General features: G+C 37.8%; 1 protein-coding gene across 1 annotated transcript in view; it reads left to right on the top strand.

Moving 5' to 3' along the window:
* Positions 1 to 14262, top strand: part of LOC145494333 (uncharacterized) — a 45087-nt gene that overhangs the window by 6692 nt on the left and 24133 nt on the right. The window contains exons 2-9 of the mRNA XM_081473774.1: positions 725 to 1080; positions 1427 to 2138; positions 6063 to 6150; positions 8869 to 9118; positions 9512 to 9991; positions 10022 to 10351; positions 11096 to 11294; positions 12620 to 12739. Coding sequence (XP_081329900.1) covers positions 725 to 1080; positions 1427 to 2138; positions 6063 to 6150; positions 8869 to 9118; positions 9512 to 9991; positions 10022 to 10351; positions 11096 to 11294; positions 12620 to 12739 — 2535 coding nt within the window. The remainder of the gene's footprint in view (positions 1 to 724; positions 1081 to 1426; positions 2139 to 6062; positions 6151 to 8868; positions 9119 to 9511; positions 9992 to 10021; positions 10352 to 11095; positions 11295 to 12619; positions 12740 to 14262) is intronic.

Here is a 14262-nt window from a genome sequence, read left to right as displayed (position 1 = left end):
ACATGTAGTTTAACTTAGAAAATTATTACAAATGTGCTGCTGACCATTTAGTGTATCTTTTGGCTGGAGAAGAATTATATTAAATAAATGTAGCATACATGTCATTAAGATTGTTATTGTTGAAAGTAATATTTTAACTGTATGATTTATATAGGCATCCTCATTTTTGTTCATGAGTTTTAAAACATAAATTTTGTTAAAATTTTGTCAAGGGGTATAAAAACTTCTTGATGTTGTGAAAATTAAATTTGGTAATTGTACTACCCAAGGACTTCTTTCTCCATGCTTGGTTATCAGTATTTGATTCAATAGTTTTGAGTGAAATTGAAGGCCAACCCTAACCAAAAGAGCATCTCATATTAATAATAAATATTTCACTATGAACTGTACAGAATGTACACAAAATTCAAATTGGCATAGAATGGAAATACTTTTACTGTATTCACGGTTTCTCCATGTTTTTAAAATGGGAAATGCAGCTCATTATATTTATGAGTGCAACTTTCACACAATTACATGTAATGCTCATATGCATGTACAAAATGGTTAAAAAGTGAATTCCATTCCTCTTAATTAACATGAAGTATTAATTTTTTATCATATTCATGTTATACAGTTGACATTTATCTTACATGTATGAAGCTTTATATAAGAGTTATAAACTACACTTTAATTCTAATTCTTATTAATTGACAAGACTATTTTCCTTGAATTTTTATATTAGATCATGTATTTGAACAAAAAGCAGAAGGACAAAGAGCACAACTGGCTTATGAAAAGGCTTTAAGAGATGGCTTTGTGAATGTTTACCGTGGTCGCATATTACTAATTGGTCAGGATCGTGCTGGTAAAACCAGTCTAAAGAAGAGTCTCCTAGGCCTGCCATTTGACCCTACAGAACAGAGTACTGTGGGAATTGAAGTACAGGCTTCAACATGTGAAATTGAAGTTGAACAAGTTAAGAACTGGCATTCCACCCATGAGAACAAACCAGGATTGCTTGAGTATTCTAAAGATATATCAAGGATAGTGGCTGAGAAACTGTGTGACAGAAAAATTATAGATCCCAACAAGCATAAGGTTTGAATAAAGTTAGATGTTTAGAGGTACAATGTATATTTATTGTAGACATCTCAAATGTAGCAGAAACAAGTTAACTATCACCTAAGAGTTTAAGAACAATTTAAGCACTTCCTTTTTTTGTTTTAGTTTGCAACATGTAACAAACAACCTGAGCTGATGTATTTCTCTCAGTTAGATAGTTAATGGTTGCTTGTCTTAGAGCGAGTTAACTATAATTAAATATTTGTAATGATGGAGCATTTAAATCAGAAGAAGTTTCCATCTGATTGCATGGTGTGTGGAAGATGTACTGTCAGTCAGGGTCTTTTTCTGATCATTCTTCTTGTTTGATAATCTATTCTAGGTTGAGGAGAATGTAGACTCTGAAATTTCCTCACCATCAAGAAAAGCAAAAGCAGATTCAAAACAGTCCCATAATGATGAACATTTCCCTGAATGTGGAAGTGAAATTGAGCTGAATGAGCCTGAGGTAGGGATCAATGCCACTTCACCTCCCAATGATGTCACAAAACATGTCCATCAGTTGCTAGAGTATGTTAGAGGTGAACATGACAGCAAAGGTGATATCACCAGAGGAGAATCTGTTGTTAGTATTGATGTGTGGGATTTTGCTGGACAGCACCTATACTATGCTTCTCACCCTCTTTTCTTGTCGTCACGGGCTATTTATGTTTTGGTATACAACCTCAGCAAGCCATTATATGCATCAGCAGAGCCCTATGTTAGACAAGGAACTCTTGAAAAAAAGTTAGTAAATCCAAACAACGAAACAAATCTGGAGAATTTGTTATCATGGCTTACTACAATCCACAGTGTAACACAAGTAAAAGAAGAAACAGATTATGGTGCTCAATGGAGGCTGCCCTATCTGCGACCACCAGTGCTCATTGTAGGCACACATGCTGACAAACCAGCTGAAGACATCGCAACGATGAAACGTCAAATATGTGAAGGAATTTTTGATAAAGAGTATGGGAAACATGTGATCCGGCCATTGTTCAGTATTGATAACACAAGCTCACTGATAGGTCCAAAGAGAGGGACTCTCCAAACAGGTATTAAAGTATTAATGTATGGCTAATGTAATGATTATAGTAATAAATGAAAATAACTAAAAGTTTCAGTACCGCTTAGAGATAGTGAACCATCAAACGTGTTTTCAACTTGTTGACTGAAACAAGTCAATGCATTGGTGTATTTTCACCAACACATTTGGAAACTTGTTTTTCATCCACGCATTTTGCCTTTGTTATTTATTTTGTTACATCCAGTTCATTTTCTTTTGTCCACTTTTTCAATCTAGTGAAAGGACACATCAAACTGAATTGAAGATGGATGTGACTATAAAATTTGAAGGGCTGTATAATTATGCATATCTGCTTATGTCAAATTTTAGGTTATATTTTGCTTTTTTCGCTCTGAATTGCCAGTTGTCTTAACTTCAAAGAAAATGGCAGTGTTGATTTCATGTCAGTGTGGGACCTCAAAGATGCAGACTTCCTTTTTAAGTTGGACAATGTATATTACTTCCCAAGTTGTAGTGGTGGAACGATTTCATTCCGTCACTCCTTCACTCCTTCACTTCCCATTAGACATTTGGAAACCCAGGGTGGGGAAAACTCCCACATGAAAAGGCAAGGGATGCTTGTCAGAAAAACGGATTAGGTTCAATCACCAGCCACTGTTCAAGAAAGGATCCCGTGCGCACTTGTAGACTCATGTACTCGAGATCAGCAGAAATCAAGCCTGGAAACAGAAATTAAATGAGAGCATTTCCTGTATCATTATTTCCTCAAGTGCACCCTAAAGAATACCTAGACAGCCAAAAATGGTGACGTTCCATCGTCAACACCCTAAGTGAGACCAGAATCCTTGATTTTGTACCTGAAACAACGAACATCCCCGACCTTCTCATATAGGATTCCCCACCGGGTTTTGAACACCAGCGGTCTAAGGCCGTTTTACAGTTGCTTGCAGGGTGTCAAGTTAGTTACCTTTGACAGGTAGAAGGTGTAACGATTTTTTCGTTGTAAGGAAAATACTTCTGGTTCTTCCTTGGCGATTCGATTCAGGGAAAGTCTTCATGGTTTTTCCTTCACAAACCTACGTGAAATTGTGAGTTTGAAACTGAATCGATATAAACAAATGATTAAAGTCTCCAGACAATTTTTTTAACACAAGAAACAGAAAGACAAAATTAATGCTACCTTTCGGTAAATGGTTTCTTGACAGAAAAAGAAAAAACAATTAAGAAGAAAAGGAAAAATGTACAGTAGTCACCACTAGGATTTGAACTCTAAATGTCTCGCATGACGAGCCAGCACTTATCACACTGCGCTACTTGTTTATCAGTTACCGTAAGGCGAAAGTATTAATTATTTATTTACGTACCGCAGACTCAAGTGTTTCGTTCAGTCTATACATGTACCTCACTTTTGACCAAACAAAATGATCTTGCCGTTTTTGACTACAGCACAAGGAAGACATGTACAGATACATGTAATGTCAAACTTGTAGGCAGGCCTGAGTAACAAACAGTATGAGGTCAAATCGTGGACAAAATGTTGATCTTGATGTCTTGTCACTTCAACTTGTTATCTCGTCGTGCCATATCGTCATCTCAACTGGCTGTATCGTCGTCTCAACTGGTCCTCTTGTCACGTCAGCTTGTCATCCTATCGTGTCATCCTGTCAACTCATCATGTAAACTTGTCATCTCCTCACCTCAGCTTGTCATCTCGTTGTGTCATCTTTTTAACTTGTCACCACATCACTTCAACTTGTCATCTCGTCGTGTCAACTCGTCATCTCATCGTCTCGTCATGGTACTATCTTCCATTTTGAATGCTGGGGTCTCAAATCTAGTAGATGTTCCTCAATGTAATAAAGGTCCTGAATGTAATAAAATTTGGCCTTAAATGTAATAAAGGTCCTAAATGTAAGAGAAATTGGCTGTAAATGTAATAAAGGTCCTAAGTGTAATAACTTTTGGTCGTAAGAATTATGTGGTAAGGTTACAGACTGCCATTTTGGTATTTAGGCAGTCTAAGAGTTGTATATGACGCCTTATTTGCCATTATTACATACAGCGACTAGCAGAACAGAGGCACAAGCTCAGTGGCTGCGGTATGAAATGAAAAATAAGGAGCAGGAGGGAAATAGAGAACATAGGATTTGAAAAAATGTGCTCTAGATGGTGCAGCCAAACCGGATCATCAAGTGTCCAAAAATTCTCAAGAGGTTAGGGGCTGCCAATTTTCATATTTCTGTACAAAACCTGTTGACGTGTTCACTTTGAAGACAAAGTACTACTTGAGTCACCCTGTGAGCTTTCCCTGGGGCACCCCAGGCAGGCTATCTTTTTTCGCATGTACCTATACGTAAACAGTTATAACATGAAGGTTTCTATAGGGTTAACAATTAGCCATAAAATGGCCAAAAATTAAGCTGTTAGGCGTAGAAACTGGAAAAAACTAACTGTTAATCGTAAAAAATGTTAACGATAAAGTATACATGCCATGAAAGACATGAAATCTATATGGTTTTCCCACGCTACTTCATGCTTTGATGATGCTTTCTAAACTCTGGTAGAAGGGCTGTGAATTTTGCATCCAAAGGTGGGCGTTGTTGTAGCCAGGTAACTCAGTTAACCGGGCAGCCTCTTTACATGTTGACAAGCTCTTATAAAGAGTAACTTCAAAAAAGACCAGGAGGCAGGGATGATGGACATTCACCAAAACTTACTCAATCATTCATGTGTCCGGCCCAAACATTTTAAAAGACATTCATTGAAATTTATACCTTCTATTGTTAATAATTAACTCAAGGTCTGTTAATGTTGACTGCTGTAAAATAAGTCTTGCAATAAAGATAAAGTGAAATTATGACTCACTTCTGTAGCATCTGGATATTGAAGAACATTAATTGCAATTGCCATTAACTTAGAACATTTTTGCCTTTATTCCTCTGTATAATAAAGGCAAAAGGCCAAACAGTTAAATATCGTCTACTTACCACAGTCTGTGATTTCAGATTTAGATGAGGTTTTATCATGCTCAAGACTTTTTTAAATTTTAGGCCAAAAGGTATTACATTTAATTTAGGACTAAAATTTATTACATTTAGGGCCAAATTGTATTTTTACGACCTTTATTACATTTAGGGCCAAATTTTATTACATTTAGGGACATTTATTACATTTGAGACCCCAAAAGTTGTTAGTATTCATAATGGCGGCTATTACCGTGATGAGACGACGAGATGACAAGTTGACATGACGAGACGACAAGTTGAAGTGACGCAGTGATGAGTTGACAGGACAAGACAACGAGTTGAAAAGACGACATGAGGAGACAACAAGCTGAGGTGAGGAGATGATGAGTTAACACAACAAGTTGAGAGGACGAAACGACGGGACGACAAGCTCACCTGTTGAGAAGACCAGTTGAGATGACGATACAGCAAGTTGACACGATGAGATAACGAGTTGACATGACGAAATGACAAGTTGAAGTGACGAGATGAGGAGATGAACGTTTTGTCCTTGATTTGACCTGATAAAACAGTTTCTTAATGTTGAACTTTTTCATTTTGCAAATACTGCAACACACCCCTGAATGGAAAGTGGCTTTATGGGCTTGTTCGAAAGCTAGACTGCCCTCACATCACAAGTAGTTCCTTAATGAGCAATGCCTCATAACACCCTTTCATAATTTATTTTCCAAGGTCAGTGGCTCACAGCCACTTTGATTATTGTTTTTTCTCACATTATTGTTAGTCTTTGATCTTTACTTGCTTGTTCTCATAGCTTTGCAGTTCTAGCATGAGACCAGATTTTGGTGTCTTGAAAACTCAGACCAGATCAGATTTCAACCTTTTCATTTGTAGGACCTATATGTACACTGTAGAATAATATATCTCGATTTTGTGTATAAACATAGTACTGTAAGTGTCAAAATGTAGTGTGTATTTATTATTAGAGAACACAGATGACATTCAAGAACTGCGGAACAAAATCATGGAGGTGTTGAGACAGGAGCCATATATGGAGCAGAAGATACCAGTCAGGTAAATTATTTTCTACAAAGAAATGCTATTGCCTACACTCAGTTGGGTTTGTCAGGTATGCCCCAAAATTCAAAACTGGGACCCCCTGTTTGGTTACCTAGGCGAAGCCTTCAGCGTGGAATTGCAACTCTTAAAAGTTAGGCTTTGCATGATATTGCACTGGAGCAACAACTAAACAACAACTCAACAACAATTAGAAACAATACCCTTTTAACATGTTTTCAAAACCATTGCCACCGTCCATGAGGCCAAAAACAAACAAAAGTCTTTTTGAAAAACTGCTTTGACCTGAATGTCGTTAAAATGAAATCTTGTGTGAACAATTTGAAAATGAAGGATTGCCAGCCACAAAGTTCAAATAAAGTTTTCTGATTCTAGCTGGATTTCTGTTGGCTGGCTCCTGACAGTCTTGACAGTTGTTTCAACTGGAATGGCTTTTCTCGAATGAGTGTTGAATATTGTAACATTCACACAGAGGTAAATGAAAGATGGTTTTCTTTCATTTAAAAAGAAGTCTATGCGATTCAAGGAAAATTTGTTACTAGACTCATGAATTCCATGTTAAATTTCACTTGAAAAACCGATATTGCGGTTCGTGCGATATCAGATTTGCTTGTGAAATTTAACTTGGAATTCCTTCGTCAGGTAATGAATTTTCCTATGATACTCTTCAAACAGTGGTAGCTAGGACATCTCTGAGAAGAATGGCATTACAGAAAAGACTGACATAGTGCTGTCACTTAACAAAGGTTTTGATAAATTTCTGACAACTGTGTGGGGGATGGGTGAGGGTTGGGAGAATGATGTCTTTTCAGCAGTTTTTGATGACTTCAGTTTAAACCATTGATGCCCGAATGAAATTGCACACCACCCACCCCATCAACTCAACTTGATGTTTAAAACTGATTAGAAAGCAAGAGGTTATGTTATTTCTTTGCCGCATGACAAAATGCCCAATGCAAGCCAAGAAAATTGAATATGCGAAAGTGAGTTAATTATTGACTTCGCAGGACAAATCGAAACCAAGTAGAACAGAATCTCCATTCCTGTACTATAACCGCTAACACTTGAGAAAACAGCAGAAAATAAAAGCAAAAGACACATGTGAAAACCAATTTGAAAATAAGAAATCAAATGATATCTTTACCACACGATGAAATATTACAGCGCTGTGAAAGAAAGATGAAAGTTGCAAGTCAAAAAGACAACAAAAACTACAATCCCAGACAAAAGACTTGGGACATGAAGCAAGTTCTCCCCTCCCCCCACTTTCAATGTTGATAATCAGGTGGTTTTTCCCTTTTTTGTTGGAGAAAACACGATATTTTCCAACATTGATTAGGGGGGAAGGGGGATACGTGATACAGCTCAAGTGTCCCAACTACTTTTGGCCGGGATTGTAGCTAAGCTTAATTATTGTTAGATCAAACATATTTCAACTGTGCTAAATTAGTGGCCATTTAGTTCTTTTCTTGGCAGTTCTGTAGTAGCTGAATAATACACCAAAAAATATACTTGAACAAAGCGAATATACTAAGCAAACAAACCGCGGAGGTCGCCGTAAATTAAATATGCAGAAATCCAGTGTGCAAAAATACTGTTCACTTTTAAAACCTAAAGTTCTAAATACAGGGAACCAAATGAAAGACATGCAAAAGGAAGTTCAATAAAATCAAATTTTCGCTCAAGCTGAGGTGAGGAACCTATCAAAAAGCAAAAAAGTGTTCAAAATTTCACAGATGTGCTTCACTGCGCAACTGCATGTTCAAATTAATTCTTCACGCTACAGTGAAAGCTTGAGTTTCTACCGACCACTTTTGCGGTCTTTTAACGGCTTTAACTTTACCAATCATTCCAAATGTTGAATTCAACTTCATAGTAATAATGTACATTGCCATTTTTGTTTCTTAAGTCCGGGAAGCTGCTTTAAATCCGCAATCTGTTTTCAAAACTTTCTTGAAAGTGCTTCGATCGTCATGTTTTCGCGGCAGTGGAAGGAAGAAAACATTCTTCACCAGAAAGGTTTAAGGACTCTGTACTCCTTGATCTTCCATTCTGAGGCCACCTAAACATTGATTTGTATTTTTCCTTTCCAATTTAAATCCCAAAGTAGCAATTTCTCCATGTTAGAAACAAAAACAAGACATTTTGAAGTCGACAGATTTGGCCGGCAATGCACCATGATTACCTGCACTTTTCAAGTGCACGATTTTACCGAAAAACTGTCTGTTTAGAACCCCTAAAGTGTTATAAAAATATGCTCAGTAAGTCGATTCTGATTGGTTTATTTGTCCTCAAGAACAATAGAACAATAAGAGAACCAAAAGGTTTTCAGCAAGGGTAGGAAAGGCAATTGTCCCCATGTGCCTTTTTTCAGGCGGTTATGGGCAGCACAGGAAATTGGAGGTGTTTTTCGCACAGGCAGTTGCGGGCTGCGCGGGAGTCAATGGGTTAACAAGCAAATTCCAAGAATTGTGGGATGAATTAATATATTTGAACATAAATGTATGATCTTGACAAATTGATTAGTTCTTACACTCTCTTTGGAGGTCAGTTGAGAGACAAAAGCTATAAGAAGATTGGAACAAAGATAGGAAAAAGTTATCAAAAATGATTTAAAACTTTGTTGAGTGACAACAGTATGGTAGTCTTTACAGCGAATAATAGAAATAATGGGTTGTCATGAAATGTGATGCATTCTTTATGTTTGTCTTTTAGATGGTTTCTGTTTGAAAAGGTGATTGAAAAATTCATAGCTCAACAGACTTATCACTCAAATCTGAAGCAACTCCAAAACTATGCCAAAAAGCATTGCTTTATAGAAGATGCAGATGAATTTGATGGTATGATCAGTTTCTACCATGGCCTTGGTATGATTATCAAGCATCGCAGTACAGTTGTTCTGAAGGCTCAGTGGCTGATTGACTTATTGAAGCAGTTGATAACCATTCCACACTTTGATAAAATGGTAAGAAAACTGAATTGCTTAACCTTTACCTGATGTTCACCTTCAATGTTTTAAAGTACCTTTTTTGAGTGTCTGAATAGTTCATCTTTGTTAATTTGGCTAACCCTTTAGAGAATGATGATGCATGATTTTACATGTTGCAATGCCTCTAAGATACATGTAGTAGGAATGTCTGCTACATGAAGAGGCAGTCCCTGTTTAAAATGTATGTTCCAGAATTTGTGTTTTTATAGCAGCATTCATGGCATAAAACTATTTCCCATTTGAGAGAACTACCCAGTACTTGCAAGGAAGGCATCATCAACAAAACCTTTAGCCTCATGCTAGGTAGCTTAGTATATACAAGTTTATATAACTGTGTCTAAATGTTATTCTGATGTTTTTTTTTCTCAGGATCCTGTACATACCAATTACTGGCGGGAACTAGAGAAAAATGGCATCCTCTGCATGGAACTTGTTGATGATGTCTTTTCCAAGTTTATTCAACAAGGCATTATCAAAGATGACATCTTGAACATGATGGAGCAGTTTGGTTTGATCGCCAAGTTCTCACCGTCTCCAAGTGATGTAAAGTATTTTGTACCAGCTCAACTGAAGACACCTCCTAAGGACCTTTGTCAAATGGCACCATCTCACGCTGATCCTTGTCCTTTGTATATTCATTTTGTACATGGCTTTGTCCCTCATGGTCTGTTCTCACAGCTTGTGTCACGATTTATTGGTTGGTGTTGTAAGACATGGCCCTTGCAGCATCCCAAGTTGTACCAAAATGGAGCATGGTTTGTTATTGGGAAGCAAATCCATGATTTAATTGCCATTTGCAAGAAGAGTTTCATCAAGATCGTCCTAAGGCAAAGAATACAAAGTCTTCCGGTTAATGCACTCAAGAAGATAAAACTGGAGGTGTCAGCAGGGACGTCAGAAGAACTAGTACACATAGCTACACAAGTGCGTGAGTTTGTAGAAGGAACTTTGCAAACCTTGTCACTGGAGCTGCCATACCTGAGAGCACTGCAGTATGAGTTGTGTGTAGCCTGCCCATACTGTCATCAAAGGACAGACGGGGTTGGTCAAGAGTGTTCTAACCATGGAAGAGTGTGTTGTAATGATGAGGAGTGCTTTCACCTTCTTGAAGTAAAACAGGATCAACCACTGATCTGTATGGGGAAGGTCTGTGATAAAGTGCATACTGTCCATGGACTGGAGAAATGGTTCTTGAAGGGAACAAGCCAGGTATGTGATTTATATGATCTATAATATAATTAATGGAAACATTAGTGTACTTTACACGAGGTCAGGCCATCCCTGTTTCATTTTAAGGTGGGAGGGGTGCTGCCTGTAATGGAATATAGAGGGAGCTCTGCCTGGAAGGAGGTAGCAATTTCACAAGTTGAAGAATACTACTGAGAAAAATGTTAATTGCCGACAGATTAAACCTCCTTGAGTAATTCTTCGTCCTCCTCCCTTCCCCCTAGGATTTATATTCCCTTCAGGTCTAGTGTGCAATGCTATATAAGTTGAAGGTTAAATTATATCTCTGGAGAAATGATTTGATAAAGGCCAGTTTATACTTAAAAAAATCACAAAAGATTAAAATTGACCGATCGATGTTGAAAATAATCGTTAAGAAGCTACAGAACATTACTTGCTAATTGGTTACTTATTGTGTCTTATTTTAAAAAGTCTTCATCAGGCTAAAAGTCCCATACTGGTAGAGTTCATCTAAGTTCCTGTAGCATTAAACAATAGGTGTATTTTTACTTCCCCTTAGAGGATGCGAGGCCACTGCAGGATTACCCACAGAATAAAATTTGCTATATTCAGTATAGTACACATTTATACACCAGGGTGGAGAGAGGCATTGTGAGAGCAAAGTGTGTCTCCCTTGAACACAACACAGTGACCCTGCTAGATCTCAAACCCTTAGACTGTTTGATCCAGTGTCCAGCTTTAATTGTAGGTGTGGTTGTCTTGTAGGATTTGAGTCCTTCTACCAGAGTTGCCACTTCACAAGATGCACCAGCAAAAGAGAATCAAGGGAAGTCAGGTACAGCATTGAGTGTTGCTATCTTGGCCAGTGAGTGGGATTCATCTAAAGGAGGCTTGTCAACCTTAAACAGACAGCCTGCCACAGAATTGGCCCAACATGAGCAAGTAAAAGTCACGGTGAAACTTCAATAAATCTTTTCACCCTTTCGCTCCTTTCGAAGTAACTTTGGCTTTCAGTGATCAATTATTCCCTGAATTCTCTAAAATTATTTAATCGCCATTCACAAGACCTGCACTTCATTCTGAGGTAAAGGTGAGTGAAAGATCTTCCATACACAGCCTCGGCCGCAGTGTGCAATTCTCCACTCACATTGTTGAGGAGATTTTTACAATATGTAACGTCCTTCACTGAACCAATATTTAGGTAACACCATCTATATGGGAATACCAATAAATTGTTGTTGTTGTTGTTACAACCTTCAACGATTTGAATTTCCCCTATCAGATGGTGGATAAGTTTTCCTCGGCATTTTCAGAATATTACCGCCGGACATTGCCGCAGAACATCATATCGTTCTTGGTTTACTTTGGTGACATTACCGCATTCCCGTAGGCTAAGTATGGACAAAATTCCTACTAAGCCACCCATCCCTTCAATAGTTTAATGGTCATCTCCAAGATTCTGGGAGACACGTGACCAGACCCAACCAGGGTCTCTCCTCGCTAGCTCAGTAAGATGAGAGACCCTGGGAATAAGGTTAAAGGCCTTGCTCTCCAGCAACTTTTTCCGTACAAGTCTTGTTATTCTTTTAAAAATTCGGACCATCAAAAAGTCTCCTTCTTTAATGATGGGGGCCTCAAACTTAGCCATTTTGATATTTTCGACATGCTTTTTCCATTTCTGGCATTCGTTAAGTTATAGCTCATAATTTTATGAAAAACAGGTCACGTGATGGCTTAGCTGCAAAGGGCTTATTACATATGACCATAACTGACTTTATCACTTCATATTTTATGAGATGCCAAAACTGTCAATGATGGCTTAAAGGGAAAGATGCTCCATGCTTGATGTACAGAAAACATGACTATAAAATCTGTTGGCTAGTGCGTGGACTCCTTGGAACATGCAAGCACTTACATATATTTCGTGCTACAGTTATGAACAGTAAATGTAGATTGTGTACCTACTTTTGATTTCTTGTTCAATTTTTGCCTAGGGTGAGGGTTCGAGCAAAGATAAGATATAAGGCCATTTCTCTCAGAAAGGTGTCCTTCTGAAAAGTTGGGGGACTCAGTCTAAGTGTGCTTTTTACTTTCACTTAAGAAGTTTTTTAGTTCTTTATCAAGTGTTTTGATAAAAGAAATTGTACTTTCCACTCGGGTGGATGCAGACATACTCAAAAATTAGGGTGGAGCTGTTAGGGGTTGAAGTGGAGTTGCCCTTGTCTTGCTATAAAAGGGAAGCATGTAGAGAAGCTGGTGGGGTGTGGGGACAGATGGATTAATTTGATTAATTCTTTTTCATAGCTTTGGAAAAACCTGTAAGTCATGAAGCATATTCCACAAGTCAGAGTAGTGATTCAGCAGAGTCTGCAGTGCGACAGGTCACAAGTGAATCTCCACTACCCCCAGGTAAGCATGTAGTAACAATATTAGGATGTAGCAATATTTTCTGGGATAACATTGTCAACATTGAATGGAACGGGGAGGCGTTACTCTCAGAAATGAGCTATATGGGTGTGTGGGAGCCAAAGGGTTTGATTTTTCCACAGTTTTGGTTTGAAAGTTGGTCAGATTTTGTCATGTTGCTCTATGTACAGTAAATATTTTATCAGTAAGGGAAGTGGTCAAAACTATGTTACATGCTAGGGACCCACTTTTTGGAGGGAGGGCTATACAAGAGGCCATGGGTCTACTGAAGGAGGTGGGGGGCTACTTAAGAGGCCATGGGTCTAATGACGGGGTGGGGGGGCTACTTAAGAGGCCATGGGTCTCCTGAGGGAGGTGGGGGGCTACTTAAGAGGCCATGGATCTCCTAACGGAGGTGGGGCTAAGTAAGAGGCCACGTGTCTCCTGACGGAGGTGGGGGGGAGAGGGAGTCTGGACTCTCTCCTACGGTATATTGGAAGCTCTATTGCGATTGATATTCATTTGCCCTCATCAATTCAGTCATGCTAAAAACTTACCCTAACCCTAAAATTGATCCTAACAGTCTTCTATGGGCATTTAGAAGGAACAGGGTTTCATTGGAGCAGTAGGTTCTACATGTTAGACGAAAACTTTCTTTATCAGAATGAGTGACTGAATATTATTATCCTGAGTGAATATTACAGTTTATTATTGATTATTTTATTATTAATTATTTTGCGATACAATACAAATTCTATCGTCAACTCCCCATGGGGGCTTTTCAGGGACAATCATAGTAAAAAAATATTCAAAGATTATCGATAAACAATTATTGAAAAACTATTTACATATAAAATTTATCACATTAAAAATTGATTTAAGAGGAAGGCTTTCATTTTACGTTTAAAAATTTTCTTTTATTATTAATTAAATATATCTCATAAAAGTGCAAAACTTCTACTTAATTCACACAAAAAAACAAGCTGTTAGATGTGTAATCATTTTTTTGTTAAATGATAAGCCAAATTTAATGAATACAAAGCCTACTATTAGTGGTCTTATTGTGTAGGCTTCTGCTTCACACACAAAAATACAAACTAGTAGATTTTTTTTCACATGATAAGCCAAGCTTAATGAATACATAGCCTATCATTAGTGTTCTTCTCACATAGGTTTCTTTTTATCTAAAAATTTCATCTGGCAACGTTAACTGAAATATTTAGCTGTATACATATTAAATGTATAATTTGCAGTATTTCAGTGTAAAATGGGTTGACTAGCCTACATGACTTCAACTGTTCGTGACATATTTGTACATTTGCCGTTCTCCGTTCGGTCACTCGACCTTTTTGTTGCTTCACTCGTGTTTATGAAGGGTACTTCATGTTGCGTTATAAGGAGAAATTTTATTAGAGTTGAGCCGTAAGACCGTGCTATGGCAAAATTTTTGGAGGTCATAGGTCTGCATGATTTCTGCTGTTATCTGCATGTCGCTTCGTCGATGACACCTTTGTAATTTGCCATGT

The sequence above is a fragment of the Orbicella franksi genome, chromosome 8 (genome assembly GCF_964199315.1).
Source record: "Orbicella franksi chromosome 8, jaOrbFran1.1, whole genome shotgun sequence".
Classification (NCBI taxonomy): Eukaryota; Metazoa; Cnidaria; class Anthozoa; order Scleractinia; family Merulinidae; genus Orbicella; species Orbicella franksi.
The sequence above is the reverse complement of the archived record's forward strand: the minus strand, read 5'-3'. Positions and strand labels throughout refer to the sequence as shown.